Genomic DNA, 17,830 nt, shown 5'->3' on the forward strand with positions numbered 1-17,830 from the left:
CAGGAAGCAGCCCGTAGGAGCTGTCTAACGCCCAGGTACCTATTTACTGCTAGGTGAACAAGGGCATCAGTGTGGAAGAAACTCTGCCCATTTGTTTCCGCCTCCACCGGGAATTGAACCCGGAACCTCAGGACTACGAATCCGAAGCGCTGTCCACTCAGCTGTCACGTCCCTACGCCAATCAGACTTACATATATACTCGTTTTCCTCTTAGAAAATAGTCTGTATATAATGTAATCTGTATAATGAGCTAGCGGGCGAGCCTCTTTCTCTTCAGCGTGACCGTTGACGGAAGTGACCGTTATAACTTTTAACTGTTAAGTCATCAGTTATTTGGTCACGTTTGAGTTATTTCCACTTATAACTCCAGAAAAGTGAGTAGTGTCCGACTGTTGTCGCTGGACGAGCGCTTGTGTGCATGCCTGTCATTTCAACTTTTAATTGAAACGTCAAATAACGTCCCTGAGTTTAAACTTTTGAGCGACATTCAAGAACTTTAAATTTGAATTCGCCGGAGGACTCAAATGTTAGTTAGAGTTTGTATGTAAAGCAGGCAATTACAGGCTCGTATATGTATTGCATTTGCCTGTCATGAAATATATTTATGTTATCGTCCTACGGTTGTTACTGACTGGTGGTGGTGATTTGGTAGTTTGGTGGTTAATGTGGTGATACTAGTTGCTTAACAGTGACTATGGGAGCCGGTCGACCGAGCGGACAGCACGCTGGACTTGTGATCCTGTGGTCCTGGGTTCGATCCCAGGCGCCAGCGAGAAACAATGGGCACTGTTTCTTTCACCCTATGCCCCCTGTTACCTAGCAGTAAAATAGGTACCTGGGTGTTAGTCAGCTGTCACGGGCTGCTTCCTGGGGGTGGAGGCCTGGTCGAGGACCGGGCCGCGGGGACGCTAAAAAAAAAAGCCCCCGAAATCATCTCTAGATAACCTCTAGATATAGATATCGACTGTATTTCTGTATTGCTTTTATGACCTGGCTTTGTGTGTGTGTTGAGGAAGTTAGCCAATACTGTCTCTGCCTTACAGGGCGTTCCTGTCTTACAGTGTCTTATCTTGTCAACCTAGACACTTACAGTGTCTAGGTTGTCTTATCTTGTGACTGCCTTGTCTTGCTTCGGGAGTGTCCCAGCCACGCTGCCTCCATCACGGTCTGATCCATCACACTGTTGGGGGACACACATACGCGCACTCTGTCCGAGGAATCACTGTTAGATTGACTGAAGACACCTCCTAAGGAGGTATTTCCTTTTGATTACAATAGGGGTGTGTGTGTGTTTAGCAGCTAAGTTAAGCTGTCCCTCTCTTGTCAGGGAGTTGACACACACACACACACACACACACACACACACACACACACACACACACACACACACACACACACACACACACACACACACACACACGAGTGCATGTTGTCCTACTCAACCACGCTGCCCTGCTTGCAGGAGTGGGTTCAGGGGCCCGTTTCCTGCCGGACAGGAAATCTTAGCGCCCTCCTTCCCCTCCTCCTTGGCGTGACTGAGAAGCATCTTTCATCTCCGGGGAAGTCTCTCACGGGAGCCCTCATGATGCTCAGAGGCTTCTGTCATTGGGTAGCGCTAGAAGGAATTGTCACGGTCATGTAATCACCGGGAGTCGCTTCCTCCTGAATATTACGTTAGCAAAGACTTACCTGTGAGCGGCGAAGTTGTTGGACCCGGTCCGTCCGTTCCAGATGCCCCAACGGATATAAAATGATGTATATTCAAACGATCGCCCCCAGGGCCATGTAGAGCGTCTCAGGGTCATTTAGGGCGCCACAGGGCCATGCAGAGCGCCCCAGGGCCATGCAGAGCGCCCCAGGGCCATGCAGAGCGCCCCAGGGCCATGCAGAGCGCCCCAGAGCCATGCAGGGCGGATGAGAGAGGGTCGGAGCACCGCAAAAGAAGCGTGCGGCTTACTCGGCCGCATGTTGTGAAGGATAATGCGTCGCGCGCTTGTACAGACACGAATCTCTACGCGCTCATCACGCCTCATCACATACGCACATCACCGTGTGCGTTTATTACGCACGAGTGTGTGTGTGTGTGTTACTAGCCGGACGCACCGGACACGCATGAAGGCACATGTACCTTGTGCGCTCTTACCTGCCCGCACAGGTAAATGACCACCTCCTGTGCACGAGGACTGATCGCCCTAGCTATGATGTACGCTGTACATTGTACCGTAGCTCCTGTACCGTAGCTCCTGTACCGTAGCTCCTGTACAGTAGCTCCTGTACCGTAGCTCCTGTACCGTAGCTCCTGTACCGTAGCTCCTGTACCGTTGCTCCTGTACCGTAGCTCCTGTACCGTAGCTCCTGTACCGTAGCTCCTGTACCGTAGCTCCTGTACCGTAGCTCCTGTACCGTAGCTCCTGTACCGTAGCTCCTGTACCGTAGCTCCTGTACCGTAGCTCCTGTACCGTTGCTCCTGTACCGTAGCTCCTGTACCGTAGCTCCTGTACCGTAGCTCCTGTACCGTAGCTCCTGTACCCTAGCTCCTGTACCGTAGCTCCTGTACCGTAGCTCCTGTAGTAGAGAGAGAGTATACTGTCAACATTTAAGATACAATTCTCAGAGTGGGACGGAGCCACGGGATAGGAGGACTGAGGACCCCCGTAAACCAAAGTTAGTTACTTTCACTCATTATGCACCCCATACCCATCGTGCGGACGGTAGTGGAGACGGCTACAGACACACACTAATGGACTTGACGGAAGTAGACATCGTAGACAGTTACAATAGATAGACACGATACAGCCCAGATAGACACGATACAGCCCAGATAGACACGATACAGCCCAGATAGACACGATACAGCCCAGATAGACACGATACAGCCCAGATAGACACGATACAGCCCAGATAGACACGATACAGCCCAGATAGACACGATACAGCCCAGATAGACACGATACAGCCCAGATAGACACGATACATGCCAGATAGACACGATACAGCCCAGATAGACACGATACATGCCAGATAGACACGATACAGCCCAGATAGACACGATACAGCCCAGATAGACACGATACAGCCCAGATAGACACGATACAGCCCAGATAGACACGATACAGCCCAGATAGACACGATACAGCCCAATAGGCTTGGAAACTTGCGCTCCGGTGGATTGAAAATTGAGAGGTGGGAGGAAAGAGTTGAAGCTCAACCCTTGCTGTTGTTGTTGTAGAGTTAGCTAGCTGTTTGGAACAACACGTTGTAAGTAGCACGGTCTATGGTGATCCCGAATGAACCCCGCAAAGGGACTTAGTTAAGGTTGGCGGTGGTGGAGCATGTGTGGTGGATGTGACACCAGCCCCATGCCAGGGATTATCCCTAATCCAGCCCCCCCCCCCCTACACCCCCACCCCATCATCCCTACACCCCCCTCCCCAAACCCCCCATCTTGTTCGTCTCCTCAGACACTTCCTTCATTACTTTTTTTCTCACTTCCTCCTTCTCTTCCCTTCTTTCCTTTCCCAAACTTTATTTCCTGTTACCTTCCCTACCTATTACCTCCCTTATTGTTGTTATAGATTCGGGTTACCTTGCGATGATTTCGGGGCTTAGCGTCCCCGCGGCCCGGTCCTCGACCAGGCCTCCTGGTTGCTGGACTGGTCAATCAGGCTGTTAGACGCGGCTGCTCGCAGCCTGACGTATGAGTCACAGCCTGGTTGATCAGGTATCCTTTGGAGGTGGCTATTGGAACAGAATGTTCATGTATCACGGGCTGTGATGTATCCATGTGTCGTTATGTATTTTGTCTCCCTCCCTCCCTCTCCCTCTCTCCATCACCCCTCCCTCCCTCTCTCCCTCCATCAGCCTCTCCACTCTTCTCAGGAAGATGGAGATTTTTCTTCAATAGCCGCGAGGTCTGTTTTGCCATCCAAGCCGGAAATTGAGAGGAAATAATCAGAAGGAGGCTTTTCCAGCGCACGCGCGTGTGTGTGTTTGCGTGAGTGTTTGTGTGTGTCGTCATCTGTTTATGGCTGCAGGAGCCACCAGTTATTTTTCCCACTCTGTTGCTTAGTGTAGTCTATCGATGTATTTAGGTTAGTACATGCCATTGATATCTACTCTCAAATCTCTCTCTCTATCTCTGTCTCTGTCTCTCTGTCTCAGTCTCTGTCTGTCTCTGTCTCTCTGTCTGTCTCTCTGTCTGTCTGTCTCTCTCTCTGTCTCTGTCTCTCTCTCTCTCTCCCTCTCCCTCTCTCTCTCTCTCTCTCTCTCTCTCTCTCTCTCTCTCTCTCTCTCTCTCTCTCTCTCTCTCTCTCTCTCTCTCTCTCTCTCTCTCTCTCTCTCTGCCTCTCTCTCTCTCTCTCTCTCTGCCTCTCTCTCTCTCTCTCTCTCTCTCTGCCTCTCTCTCTCTCTCTCTCTCTCTCTGCCTCTCTCTCTCTCTCTCTCTCTCTCTCTCTCTCTCTCTCTCTCTCTCTCTCTCTCTCTCTCTCTCTCTCTCTCTCTCTCTCTCTCTCTCTCTCTCTCTCTCTCTCTCTCTCTCTTCTTGCTCTTCCTCCTCCCTAGTGTTGGAGGTGCTACTTGGAGGCCCGCTTCCTGACCAGGTCTTGCGGTGGTTGAGCTGTTAGGGTCTTGTAGCCCTTCTTGTTGCTGGTTCAGACATAAGGCGCGGGAGTTAGGTTGTCTTAATGGCCAGTTTCTCTCCGGCTGGTGGTGTGATGCTTGGAGGGGGGGGGGGGGAGGCGGGGTATGTGCCCTGGCCAGATACATTACAGCATGCACCCATCAGGTAGCCCTCCAAGTAGCTACCTCCAAGTAGCCCTCCAAGTAGTAATGTACCCTCCAAGTAGCATCACGTCTGTACTGCTGTAGAGGGGAATCTTGTTCATTAGAGGACAGGCGGTTCATTAACCTTTCCCCTTCCTGCAGTTTTTGCCTCTTCCTTTTTGACGTGGCATCCCCTATTATTTCCCCTTCCTTTCCCTCATGTCCCCCCGTTCCATATTCTCACTATCTTCCATAGTTCAGTTTGGTTTGTTTATCTTCCCTTTCCTCGTGTGTGGTGTTTTTAACTCTTCTTGCTCCTCTCTGCTCATTGTTTCTCTCCACCTTCTTATTCCCGTGGACATCTTCAAGAGGAAACTAGATTGTTTCCTCCAAGGAGTTCCGGACCAACCGGGCTGTGGTGGGTATGTGGGCCTGCGGGCCGCTCCAAGCAACAGCCTAGTGGACCAAACTCTCACAAGTCGAGCCTGGCCTCGGGCCGGGCTTGGGGAGTAGAAGAACTCCCAGAACCCCATCAACCAGGTATCAACCAGGTATCATACTCTTTAGTGTGTTTGGTACCTCAAACTCTGGCTCCCCGGGCAGCCCTTCCACGTTGAGAGGCGGGACCAAAGAGCCAGAGCTCAACCCCCGCAAACACAACTTGGTGAGTACGTTTCTTTGTCGCCTCGACCCCTCCTCCAGTCTTCCTTCCTCTCCTCTGTTCCTTTAGCGGTATCTCTCCCTTCATGCCTTTCCCACTCTTTCCTTCTCGTCCTATCCTGTGAACCTTTCATCTTCCTCCCCTCCTCCTACCAACCACTTGGGTTGGACGGTAGAGTGACGGTCTCGCTTCATGCAGGTCGGCGTTCAATCCCCGACCGTCCAAGAGGGTGGGTACCATTCATTCCCTCCTCGTCCCATCCCAAATCCTTATCCTGAGCGCTCCAAGTGCTATATAGTCGTAATGGCTTGGCGCTTTCCCCTGATAAATAAATTAAAATCCCCCCCCCCACTTTATCAGCCTGATCAGCTTCTTATGGTCGATCAACTGGGTTGTTATCTTGAGATTCTTGAGAAGATTTCGGGGTTTAGTGTCCCCGCGGCCCGCTCCTCGACCAGGCCTCCACCCCCAGGAAGCAGCCCGTGACAGCTGACTAACACCCAGGTACCTATTTTACTGCTAAGTAACAGGGGCTTAGGGTGAAAGAAACTCTACCCATTGTTTCTCGCCGACGCCCGGGATTGAACCCGGGACCACAGGATCACAAGTCCAGCGTGCTGTCCACTCAGCCGACCGGCTGTGACTTATAAGTCAGACTGCGAACAGTGGCTTCTAACAGCCTATTTGACTTGACTACCAACCAGAAAGCTTCAGCAGAGACCGGGCCACGGGGACGTTGATCCAAGGAAACATCACAAGATACACGTCCCTTTGATTATCTGTCAACGCTGCTTGAGTGGATGGGATGGCCCTTTACTTCTCCTACACGTTACTGGAGGATAGAGAGGGTTAGAGGGGAGACATGATTACCACCTATAAAATTATCAGAGGAATTGGCAGGATAAAGACAGACTAGTTAGCACGGGTGGTACACGAACAAGGGGACACAGGTGGAAACTTAGTACCCAGATGAGCCATAGAGGCCTTAGAAAGACTTGTTAGGAGTCAGAGTAGTTAACAAATGGAATGCATTAGGCAGTGATGTGGTGGAGGCTGACTCCATACACAGCTTCAAGTGTAGATATGATAAGAGCCCAGTAGGCTCAGGAACCTGTACACCAGTTGATTGACGGTTGAGAGGCGGGACCAAAGAGCCGAAGCTCAATCTCCACAAGCACAACTAGGTGAGTACTAGTACCCAGTAGATGTTGTGGTAGGAAGGGAGGTGGAAGGACCCTTGCCCACTGCAGATCGATACTCATCAAAGAACTCACCGCCATGGCACTAGACCTTTCTGGGGTTGGTGGTGGTGGGGGGAGGAGTAAAGAGGAAAAGTTGTAGAAATGTAGAATATAGTGTGATAGTGAGAGGTATGACAGCAGGCGGGCTGTCCGCCTTGCTGACACCATGTCAGCATATAATTTGTAAATACCTGCTTGATGGGGTTCTGGGAGTTCCTATTGCTGAACTGACACACAAATGAACACACAAATGGTGTGTTGGCAGCTAAGCTGGCTCCCTTTTGTCAGGGAGCTGTGAGTGTGTGAGAGGTTCTTCACATGTGTTTCACCATATATGTCTATAGATGAGTCCTGTGTACTTACATACTCAGATGCCCTGTTTTAGGGTCTTATTTATTATTATTAATAATAATTAAACATTATTATTAACCCTATTTTAAGGGGAGAGGAGTTTTGGTCAGTATTACCTCTAGGAATTATGTGTTATGGGGGCTTGGTTCCGATCGAATTAATTCAAGCTCTTGGGCCACCAACTGTGGGAGTGGGGCGTCTCATCTTGGGCCACCAGCTGTGGGAGTGGGGCGTCTCATCTTGGGCCACCAGCTGTGGGAGTGGGGCGTCTCATCTTGGGCCACCAGCTGTGGGAGTGGGGCGTCTCATCTTGGGCCACCAGCTGTGGGAGTGGGGCGTCTCATCTTGGGCCACCAGCTGTGGGAGTGGGGCGTCTCATCTTGGGCCACCAGCTGTGGGAGTGGGGCGTCTCATCTTGGGCCACCAGCTGTGGGAGTGGGGCGTCTCATCTTGGGCCACCAGCTGTGGGAGTGGGGCGTCTCATCTTGGGCCACCAGCTGTGGGAGTGGGGCGTCTCATCTTGGAGTAATGTTTCTAACATTGGGTCCTCTAACATTAGGATGGTGTTCCACACCCTGGTGGCTTGGTGCTGTAGTCTGGTGTTTAGTGGTTGTGTGTTCAGGAGTCGCTTACCTTTACTGTTATGGTCTCTCGTGAGGGCCAGAGTGCCACCGGCACTGATACACAGGTTACGGCTCTTATAGTGGCACTGGAGCTCACGGTAGTGGCCCTGACTGCCACACACTGCCAGTTACTTGCAGCCCCATTTGCTTAACCTATTGGTTGACTGTGGTACGGACATAACTTCCTCGGATTTTGATAATACAGTTTGGGCTGAGAGTTGTACCTGTGGGTAAGGTGTTTCCTTCAGTGGCTGATGGTCTAAACATATCTGTACACCAGTAGATTGACGGTTAAATGGCGGGACCAAAGAGCCAGAGCTCAACCCCCGCAAGCACAACTAGGTGAGTGGACATCTTGTACTAGTGACATTTTCTCCCGCTCATTCACCTACCCTTCTCTACCTCTCTCTCTCTCTCCTTCCCTTCATTTCCCTTCTCTCGCAGGCTCGAGGGGAGGGCTGGATAAAAGTGAGGGAAGGAAGGAAGGGTAAGAGTAGTCAGTTTGCAGGAGGGAAGGACGTGGGTAAGAGCTTCCCCCCCATCTTTTTTACCTTAGTGTTACCCCTCTTCCGTTCTCCCTCCTCTTCTCCCTCTTCAATCTCTCTCTCTCTCACTTTCCTTTCGCCTCCCTCCCCCCTCCCCCTTCCCACTTACACCTGTCCCTCCTGTCCTCTCCCAGGGCTACCTCTCCCACCTGTCCTCTCCCTCCTGTCCTCTCCCACGGTCACCTCACCCTCCTGGGCCCCGCCTCTGGTCCACCACCAACACACTTCTCCCCCGCCAAAGTCATGTGGTTTTTCCTGTTGATTGAAACTGTTCCTCTTTTTACGGGTAATTGTAAGCTTTTGTATGTGAAGGTTTTGTTCATTGTAAATGTAAATTTGTTCCCATTTCTTTTTTCTGTTTCAAAGGATTTTTTTTGTAACCAATATACGTTTGTGTCTATTGTATGTGGATAGTTTTTTCCCGCCATTTTTGGTGCCCTGCGTGTATAAATGGAGGCTTTAAATTGAGTTTGCTCTCAGTCCTGTAGCACGACCTGGGGCGGCTGCCAGCCTTTGTAGGTGGTATTGGTGGGGTCACTTTGCCCTAGGGTAATCCAGGGTGATGTTGGCGAGGTGTGGTGGTGGTGGTGGTCGTGTGGTGGTGGTGGTGGTCGTGGGATGGTGGTGGTCGTCGTCGTGGGATGGTGGTGGTGTGGTGGTGTTTGGCAGGTGGTGGTGGTGGTGGTCGTGTGGTGGTGGTGGTGGTCGTGGGATGGTGGTGGTCGTCGTCGTAGGATGGTGGTGGTGGGGATGTGGTGGAATAATTTTGGGGTAGTCCCTGTAGTCATGTTGTTTGTTTCCATACTTGCTATCGCTTGACTTGCACAACTCAGCAACCTTCCTTTGGGGAGTAGAAGAACTCCCAGAACCCCATCAAGCAGGTATCAAGCAGTTCCTGCGTGTTGACCCTTCCCTCCATCCTCCCTGCTACCCCAACATTGACAGCCTCATGTTGCTCCTGTTAAAGCGGCCTTCCTACCTACCTTCCACCTGGCTGAGTCTGCCTGTTGTCTGCCCGTAAAGCTCCCTACCTACTGCCTGTCTGCCAGCCTGACGGAGTCTCCTGGACCCTCCTTCACATAGCTTTCTTTTTCTCAGTGGTCAGCTCCGGTGGTCTCCTCCCCTCACTGCACTTAGTCGGCCATTAGTGCTTTTTTGGCAGTAATACCTGGAGTTAGTTTCCTCTTTCTCTGCTTTTCCTGGTTTACTTCCAGCCCGTGGAAGGCTTTGAGTGTATTATCCTGAGCCGCTTGGGCTCAGAGACAGGTATTTGAGGTGTCAGAATAAATAAAGTCAGAAGCCACTTGTCCCACAGTATGTAGGCCTATTGCTTTTGTCAGTCCAGTGTAACTAGGCCTAACCCAGGCCCGCCCAGGGTTAGCTCACTGTACTCACCTAATTGTGGTTGCGGGGGTTGAGCTCTGGCTCTTTGGTCCCGCCTCTCAACTGACAGGCGGGACACCTAACCTTCCCTTTGCTAATATCTTTCTCAACGGGTCTGAAATGTAGAAAAGGACTACTGTGCTATTTTGCAGACTTAAAATACATATGCACCCTGGAGCATATGTGTTTTATATGTATATGTATATATGCATATGTATCTCCCAGGTCTAGTTCAACTTCATCGTTTTGGCTTGCAAATTTGGCTGTTGTGTCATCACGGTGAGTAATACTTCTGTGAGTATGGGGTGCATACGCAAGAGGGAGGGAATTATCAGGAGAGTGCGCCAAGCCGTTACGACTATATAGCACTGGGAAGGGGGTCAGGATAAGGGTTTACGGGCTATTCATGCCCGTGCCACCTCTTGAGTGGCTTAATCTTTATCAATCAATCAGGACAAGGATTTGGGATGGGACCGGGGGAAAAAGGAATGGTGCCCAACCACTTATGGACGGTCGGGGGATTGAACGCCGACCTGCATGAAGCGAGACCGTCGCTCTACCGTCCAGCCCAAGTGGTTGGTACATACGCAAGAGATACTAAACACTTTATTCTGTGCAACTCATTTAAAATTGTTATTGTGAAGTTGTTGATGTGTTGATCACAGGAAAAGTTTTCAAGTGCTTGAAAACCAAACTATAAATCACAAAGGATTTTTTGTTATTAACTCATTTAGGTACGTGTGTATTTGTGCGGCTGCCTTAGACAGTGCCCGTGGCGCAGTGGTAAGTCACTCGCCCTGCGCTTCGCCAGCGATTTGGTTTGGGTTCGAATCCTGGCCGGGGAGGATTGCCTAGGCGCCGGTCCTTAACTGTAGCCTCTGTTCACCCAGCAGTGAATGGGTACCTGGTTGTTAAACGATTTGGCGGGTCGTATTCCAGGGAAAATGGATTCCAAGTATTAAGTACTTGCCCGAAAAGCTATGCGTATTAGTGGCTGTACAAGAATGTAAGAACTTGTCTTGTAAGAACTCTATAAAAAATAAAATATGAAGGGTAGTACAGTGTGTGTGAAGAACTAGCTACGTGATGCTAAAAAATTCCCATCACACAGGATGGTCAGTCATACAGAGGCACGTGATAAGTAGTCTGCACTGGCAGACTCTGGGTGCATTATGAGGATATCATAACCCAAACGATTTGGGTTATGCCCGTCTCTCAACTGTCACCACATAGGCAATAGGCCTACATACTGTGGGACAAATCTTATACTTGGAATAAGATGCATTATGAGGATATCATCATCACAAAGAGTGAATAATGTAGCAGATGATTGGAATGATTTTTTTTATTATTAATACATGAGGTACATCTGCATTTGTGCAGCTACCCTAGACTATATGAAGTGGAGTACAGTGAATGATCGTAAGACTGTACATCATTAAGTCTGCGGTGCGAATTCTCCAGGTCTCATTTATTCTGTGTGAGTGTGCAACACACACACAATACTACACTGCAACTCAGTGTAGTTGCAGGATAAGAGCTACGCTCCTGGTGTCCCGTCTTCCCAGTACTCTTTGTCGTTTAAAGCTTTGAAACTACAGTACTGACGGATTTGGCCTCCACCACCATCTCACTTGTTCCAATCGTCTACCACTGTTTGTAAAAGAAAACGTTCTAATATTTTGATCGGCACCTTTGTTTCCTTAACTTGACAGATGTACGTGTACGTGTACGTGCGTGCGTGCGTGCGTGCGTGCGTGTGTGTGTGTGTGTGTGTGTGTGTGTGTGTGTGTGTGTGTGTGTGTGTGTGTGTGTGTGTGTGTGTGTGTGTGTGTGTGTGTGTGTGTGTGTGTGTGCGCGCGCGCGTGTGCGCGCGTCCGTCCGTCCGTCCGTCCGTCCGTCCCCCAAAGCACCCCCCCCCCCTGTGCTTGAAGGGCAAACACTGGGATTCGTGTATTTGTGAGGCGTGTATTATTGGTGTTTTTCCTGCCAAGAGTCAGGGGAGTTGTGCACTGTGTTGGGGTTAGATGCGAAGGGTGAGAGAAAGAGAGAGAGTGGAAGGGAGGGGGAGGTTGAACGAGGGAGAGGAGGGGAGGAGGAGGAGGGGAAGGACAAGAAGAGAGGGAAGGGAAAACTCCCAAAAGCCCCACAAAATTGTTGTTGTTGTTGGGCGTTTGTCACTTTTCTGTTGGGCGTTTATACTATTCTGTTGGGCATGAGTAGAAGGGAAAGGAGGTGTTTAGGGAAGGGAAAGGAGGAGGGGAGAGGAGGAGTGGGGGGGGGTTAGAGACGGAAGGAAGGGGAATGGAATAATTAATTGATAGGGAAGAAACGTGGAAGGGGAGAAAATGGTGAAAGGAATATAATATATGCAGCAGGAATTAGGAGACAGAGGATGGGGAAAGGTCAGTAGACACACCCACCAGTTGATTGACAGTTGAGAGGAGGGACCAAAGAGCCAGAGCTCAACCCCTGCAACCACAACTAGGTGAGTACACAAGGACTGCTAATTAGGTTAGGGTCTCTTGCTTAGGAGGTTTGAATCCCTTTGTTAATGAAATGACTCAAATTCAAGTTAAAACTAAATCTGATCCAGGTTACATTTTATAAATTTCAATAATAATAATACACAAAAACTATACCACCCAAACGAAATGCAAATTGCTGCGTTAAAAAGGAACTGCACATGCTTCTCTCCTCCCTCATGCATCTCTAAGCATATTTAAACAATAAGTATATGTGCCTTGTAAACTAGTTTTTAGATATTCCTAACACTGGCAATAGCAATTAATTAATATGGAATACATGTGTTTTGAGTGCACATATTAAAAAAACATGTTAAATGACTGGCACATTGCTGGTTAAATTCTTTGCACTCTGTTCTGAGTATTTATGCGATAACTAATGATATGTGTAAATGTTTCAGGCGAGCACCTGAAGATGTGCAGCAGTGGGGAGTTGACGTGCTGTACAGAGGTGATGGAGCGCAAGCTGAGTGTCGAGAGCCGCCAGGAGTTCGATACCAACCTCAGGAACCTCCTCAACCCCATGGCTGGACTTCTGGGAAAGAAGAATACTAAACTTAATGGTAGGTTCTCTGTGCTTGGCTTCTCGCTCTCCTAAAATTAAGGCTAGGGTTCAACTGGATCACCATTGATGTTCCTATATGAATTATATAACTTAAGAGCTGTTCACTGCTCTTTCGCTCTTCCTCTTCTCTGTCTCTCATTCTTTTTTGGCCTATGTTAATCTGTATATTATTTAGAGTATATTCACAAATGTCAAATTATACATGATAGCTGAAAAACAGCTCATTATGATAATTAGTACTTATTTTACGCCCAGAAAATGTTACCCGATATACTGTATATTTATGCTGAAGGTGTATTTTGAATGCCAGTATTGCAAGCTACAACATTAGTTCCAATGGCTTAATTTACGTAATACATTGTAAATGAATTTTATTTTCCAGAGGTGTTTGCTAAGCTGCTAAATTACAGCAGGAAAAGCTTTGATGAGATGTTCAGCAAGACCTATGGAATTATTTATCAGCAAAATGCCTATGTCTTCACTAAACTGTATGATGACTTGGAGAAGTACTTCAGTTCTGGTGAGCTCGACCTGCTAGAAACTATGGACGACTTTTTCAAACGACTTTATCAACGCATGTTTACAGTCTTCAATCAACAGTACGCTTTTAATGCGAGGTAAGTGGTAAACAGTGGCTTCTGTGCACATGCTGGAGTGATGATTTAACCATATTGGCAGTTGCAGGTACTGTACAATATATTAAGTCCACACTGTATGCATGAAAGTACTGTACAGATTGTAATTTTATGTCATAAATACTTTGTTTTGAGTGTAAAACCCTGTATGTTTAAGGTGGTACTGTATTATTTCTAGAAGGTTAGACATTATTGGAGGGACACTGTTAGTTGGCACACAAATTAACAGATTAGATGGTTTTCATTTAAATCTAATGAAAATAATGTCCTATAAAAATTAATATTATATATAGTAAAGTTGCTTATCTTGAATGTTAAGAAGTAGACAAGTTTGTTGGCTTTGGTTACCCTGGAAGAATCATTGTGGGAATTAATCTGAAAATAAAAGTATTGACAACGTTTCAGTCCATCCTGGACCATTATCAAGTTATGAAATGGAAAGAAAGAGGAAAGACTGCTTTTCCTGCTTCAAGTGCTGCTGGTGTTTACACTGTTTTATGTTGTTCTTGACCTTATCAATACGTTAGTGAAAGTGGTCATACACTGAATGACAGACTAAAAGAACAAAACAACTGTTTAGCCTACTGACACAAACAATGCTCTCTTTTTGTCATATTAGGGACTCTACTCATATAGCTTGGTCTTTTAAAATATTCTTTCCTACCTCTAATCTTCACAGATGCCATATTATCGATTTTATTTAAAAGGGGAGGAATGTTAGGATTGAGTACGATTTGTGGGATTAAGTATTACCCAGCAGATGAAGTCACAATAACGTGGCTGAAAATGTAGACCAAACCACACACTAGAAATTGAAGAGACGACGACGTTTTGGTCCGTCCTGGACAATTATTGTCCTGGACCATTACTGTCCTGGACCACAATTGACTTGATGATGATCCAGGACTGACCGAAACGTCTCCATCTCTTCAATTTCTAGTGTTTGGTTTAGTCTGCAAGTATTACTCAGGATTAGGTTCACATTATTGTACTGTATTAGGATTAGAAACTATTGTTTTACCTAATATTTATAGTACTGTACTGTATGTTGTCCAAGCTTCTACTGGTTAGGGGGGGTCTCATGTTTACAATAAACATGTGATCAAGATGAGTGGTTTTCCACCTTACATATAACACTATATTTTACCTTATTCTGATACAGTACTTGTTTTCTTTCCTATATCTATTCCTGTACTTCTTACCTTAATCTAATTCTTTAACCACCTTGCCTATCATTTTACTCTTGCCTTGCCTTCTAAATTTACTTTTTTCACTCTTTATTTATTCATTACATGACTTAATAATGGTCTAGGATGGACCAAAATGTAAACAATTCTTTATTTTTAGATTTGTGGCTTGGGTGTTTATTCTACAGCATACTCTTCTTCCAGCTATTTTTTCTTTTTCTTTCTTGTGCCTGTCTATCTTTTGTGTCACTTTCTTTCTCTTCCCCCACTTGCATGCTCCAGCTGAGGGCAAGTCCTCATTCTTTTAACATAGAGCAATTGCTCCTTCAAGACACTTGAAGGCATCCAAAATGTCTGACAACGCTCATGCATGTTGCTGCTCCCTCCAGGAAGAGGTGTACCTCCGGGAAAGCAGGTATAAATGATACACTTATAGTACCATACAGTCAGTAAAGTGTTTTGTTTTTATCAAACATTTTGTGTAAATTGATGCTTCCTATAAACTGTGTAAAAGGAACCTTTGCTTCTTAATGATTAGATTTAATCATTTACTTGTATTTTGCTTATCAAATTCTTCTTTCAGATACTTGCGGTGTGTGACCCGTCATATGGAGCAACTCAAACCATTCGGCGATGTCCCCAAAAAGTTAACGACTCAAATTAAGCGTAGTTTTGTTGCTCTACGCACATTTGTTCAGGGGTTGGCAACAGGACGAGATGTCGTGCGGAATGTCCTAAAGGTATGAAATGCAGTATAGTACAGTACTTGAGTTTTGTTTTAGTTCATATTTATAATATTAATGTTTCAATTATTCTAAAATAAAAGTAAAATTGAATTTGCAATTATGATTTGCAGAAGTTAAAAAATATTTATATATTACTTAGATGATGTTAATTAATGTTTATTGAGAACAGAGAATATACGTACATGTAAAGCATTATTGAACGAATCAGAATTTTGATCATATCAATGTGTGTGTTTATGTGCCTTTTTTTTTTGCCTGAATGTTAGGAAAAGATGTTAAAATGTTATGTTAGGAAAATACTGTACAAGTATTGACAAATATGAAAACGTACTGTATAGTAAAGCATGTGTATACAGTACATGTCCACATCCTGGGATATTTAATTTAATTCACTGTGTTGGGGGACAGGAAGCCAGAGTGTATTCATACATGTTAGGCTTTTTATCTAGATGGGATAGGTTTTATATTTTCTGCTTTCCAAAGAAATGCCAAATGTGAAGGAGAGTTTAGTAAACTGAACTTGAGTAATAGGGTTATGGAAGAGGGATGGAATCAGATAGGAACCCTATTATGTTCTCTAGAAATTGCCTTAAGCACACAAACCCGAGGTTAATAGTTAGCAAAGATAAATGCAGAAGCATGCAATGTATCAGTAAGAAAGGCCAGCATGAGCACATCCAAGAAAAATAAGGAGACAGTGGCAGATCTATAATTTTTCTTCAAGGGAGGGGAGGGGGGTGACTGATTAACCCTTGTACTGCTTATAGCATCTTAAGATGTTTGACCAAGTTGTTCATATCATCCCAAGACATTTTAGGTACTTGGTAACATTTGAAACTCGTGCTGGTAATGGTGTTATCAATCAATATTTGAGGGCCTCCAGTAAATATTTGTCATCTTGAAAATTGACACGATTTACTAGGCATGTCTCGTAATCTCAGGGCAGGGTTTTAACAATATATAAGAAAACAAAATGTTTTCTCATATAGATGATACACGGTGTAACTCTTCTACATTCCAAGGGTTAAAACTAAATGAATTTCTTACCTTAGCTTGAGTATCATGATTTTCGGAGTGTTAAATCTGCCACTTTTATGCCTTTCATATTTTGTTGTTGAACTATACTGGACCACATTATTGGGTTCTGTTAAAAATGACAAGCAGAGTTATCACATTACACATTCTAGGCACATGGTAAATCTTGTGATGATAAATATTAACTTAGTTGTTAGTATACTGTGGTTAGTGTCATTAGTATACTGTGGTTAGTGCTGTTAGTTTACTATAGTTAGTGCTGTTAGTATACTGTGTTTAGTGTTGTTAGTATACAGTGACTAATCTTTGTGTATTGAGCATGGAGTCAGGTTGACACCACAGATGGGAAAGCTTCATCTTAATGTGACATTGACTGTCACATTAAGATGAAGCTTTCGTGCAGTAAAATAGTTATTGCTACAAATTTAAATAAATTTCTTTTGTTATACATGTACACATTTTATAAATAAAGACGTTTCAACCCTTCTATAAATATAAATATAAACAGATAGGTAGATGCAGATAGGTGAGTAGATATATACTCAAAGATAGATAATGAAATGTAGAAAAATATCAGTTTATAAGTAGACATAGCAGAGCTATATGTAGGTAGGTTTGTAAGCTTTGAGGCCTATTGACTGCAAGGATAATTAAGGCAACATTGACCAGGATTAAACATCTTGAACAATGACCAGGATTAAAGATGTTGGTATATAAGAGATAGGTTGATGGATAGATGATTCAGTTTGTCAACCCAAGTCAGTAATTTCTTATAGTGTAGGATAAACTGCTCATAACTTGTGACTGATAAAAACGCTTCTCCTCTATTATGTGGTTGTTAATGTGGCACAGGTGAACCCAAGTGTGAGTTGCGTCCATGAACTCATGAGGATGACTCACTGTGCCACGTGCGCGGGCCATCAGGGGGTAGTGCCGTGCTTCCAGTACTGCCAAGAAGTTATCAATCTCTGCCTGGCTCATCACCAGCCCCTCATAACAGACTGGATTGCTTATGTTGGTATGTGTTTCCATAGTTATTAATTAAATATATATGTTGTTCACTTGTGATAGAAGTTTTGTTGTTGTATGTATAGAGGTAACCCAGACATTCTCTCATAGTATCATTATTGTTACTACTACCCTCCATTTCTCACCTTCATGGGCTGAGGAACCTCAGGCCAGTCATGTTAGCTGATACCAAGGAGTTTAGTGCCATCCTTTCCAAAATAAAAGCTTTAAAAATTGCCTTGATAAAACAATTCATTATTCATGTGAAATGTAGAATGAGCTTTGCTGTGTGTATGTTCTAAGTATGCTTAGAATTAGCAATTTATACAAGTTGCTTGTATTGGTTGTGTTGTGTATGTATCAAGGCCACATTTTGTAATCATGTAATCTTGTACAATAAAGTTCCCTATATATATACAGGTATATATATAAGGGTGGTGGTAGGAGAAGACAATATGTGCCAGTGCACGTGAGAGCCTGACATGGCTCCCCCGGGTGCTGCCTATCGTCTTCTTCAAGGCTTGAGTGTCCCTACCAGCAACCAGAGGTGGTACCTCCTATATA

At 45.7% G+C, this 17,830-nt stretch overlaps 1 protein-coding gene across 3 annotated transcripts in view; it reads left to right on the forward strand.

Annotated features, from left to right (window-relative positions):
* dlp (glypican dally-like) overlaps nt 1–17,830 on the forward strand; it is a 160,935-nt gene that overhangs the window by 134,451 nt on the left and 8,654 nt on the right. For 2 of the 3 annotated variants that reach the window (XM_045727330.2, XM_069314129.1), the window contains exons 2-5: nt 12,492–12,653; nt 13,038–13,272; nt 15,061–15,217; nt 17,111–17,276. In XM_045727330.2, the coding sequence (XP_045583286.1) occupies nt 12,492–12,653; nt 13,038–13,272; nt 15,061–15,217; nt 17,111–17,276 (720 nt within the window). Of the gene's footprint in view, nt 1–11,946; nt 12,054–12,491; nt 12,654–13,037; nt 13,273–15,060; nt 15,218–17,110; nt 17,277–17,830 lie in introns of those variants that run through there. The other variant, XM_069314128.1, reaches the window with a different exon arrangement.

The sequence above is a fragment of the Procambarus clarkii genome, chromosome 78 (genome assembly GCF_040958095.1).
Source record: "Procambarus clarkii isolate CNS0578487 chromosome 78, FALCON_Pclarkii_2.0, whole genome shotgun sequence".
Taxonomy (NCBI): Eukaryota; Metazoa; Arthropoda; class Malacostraca; order Decapoda; family Cambaridae; genus Procambarus; species Procambarus clarkii.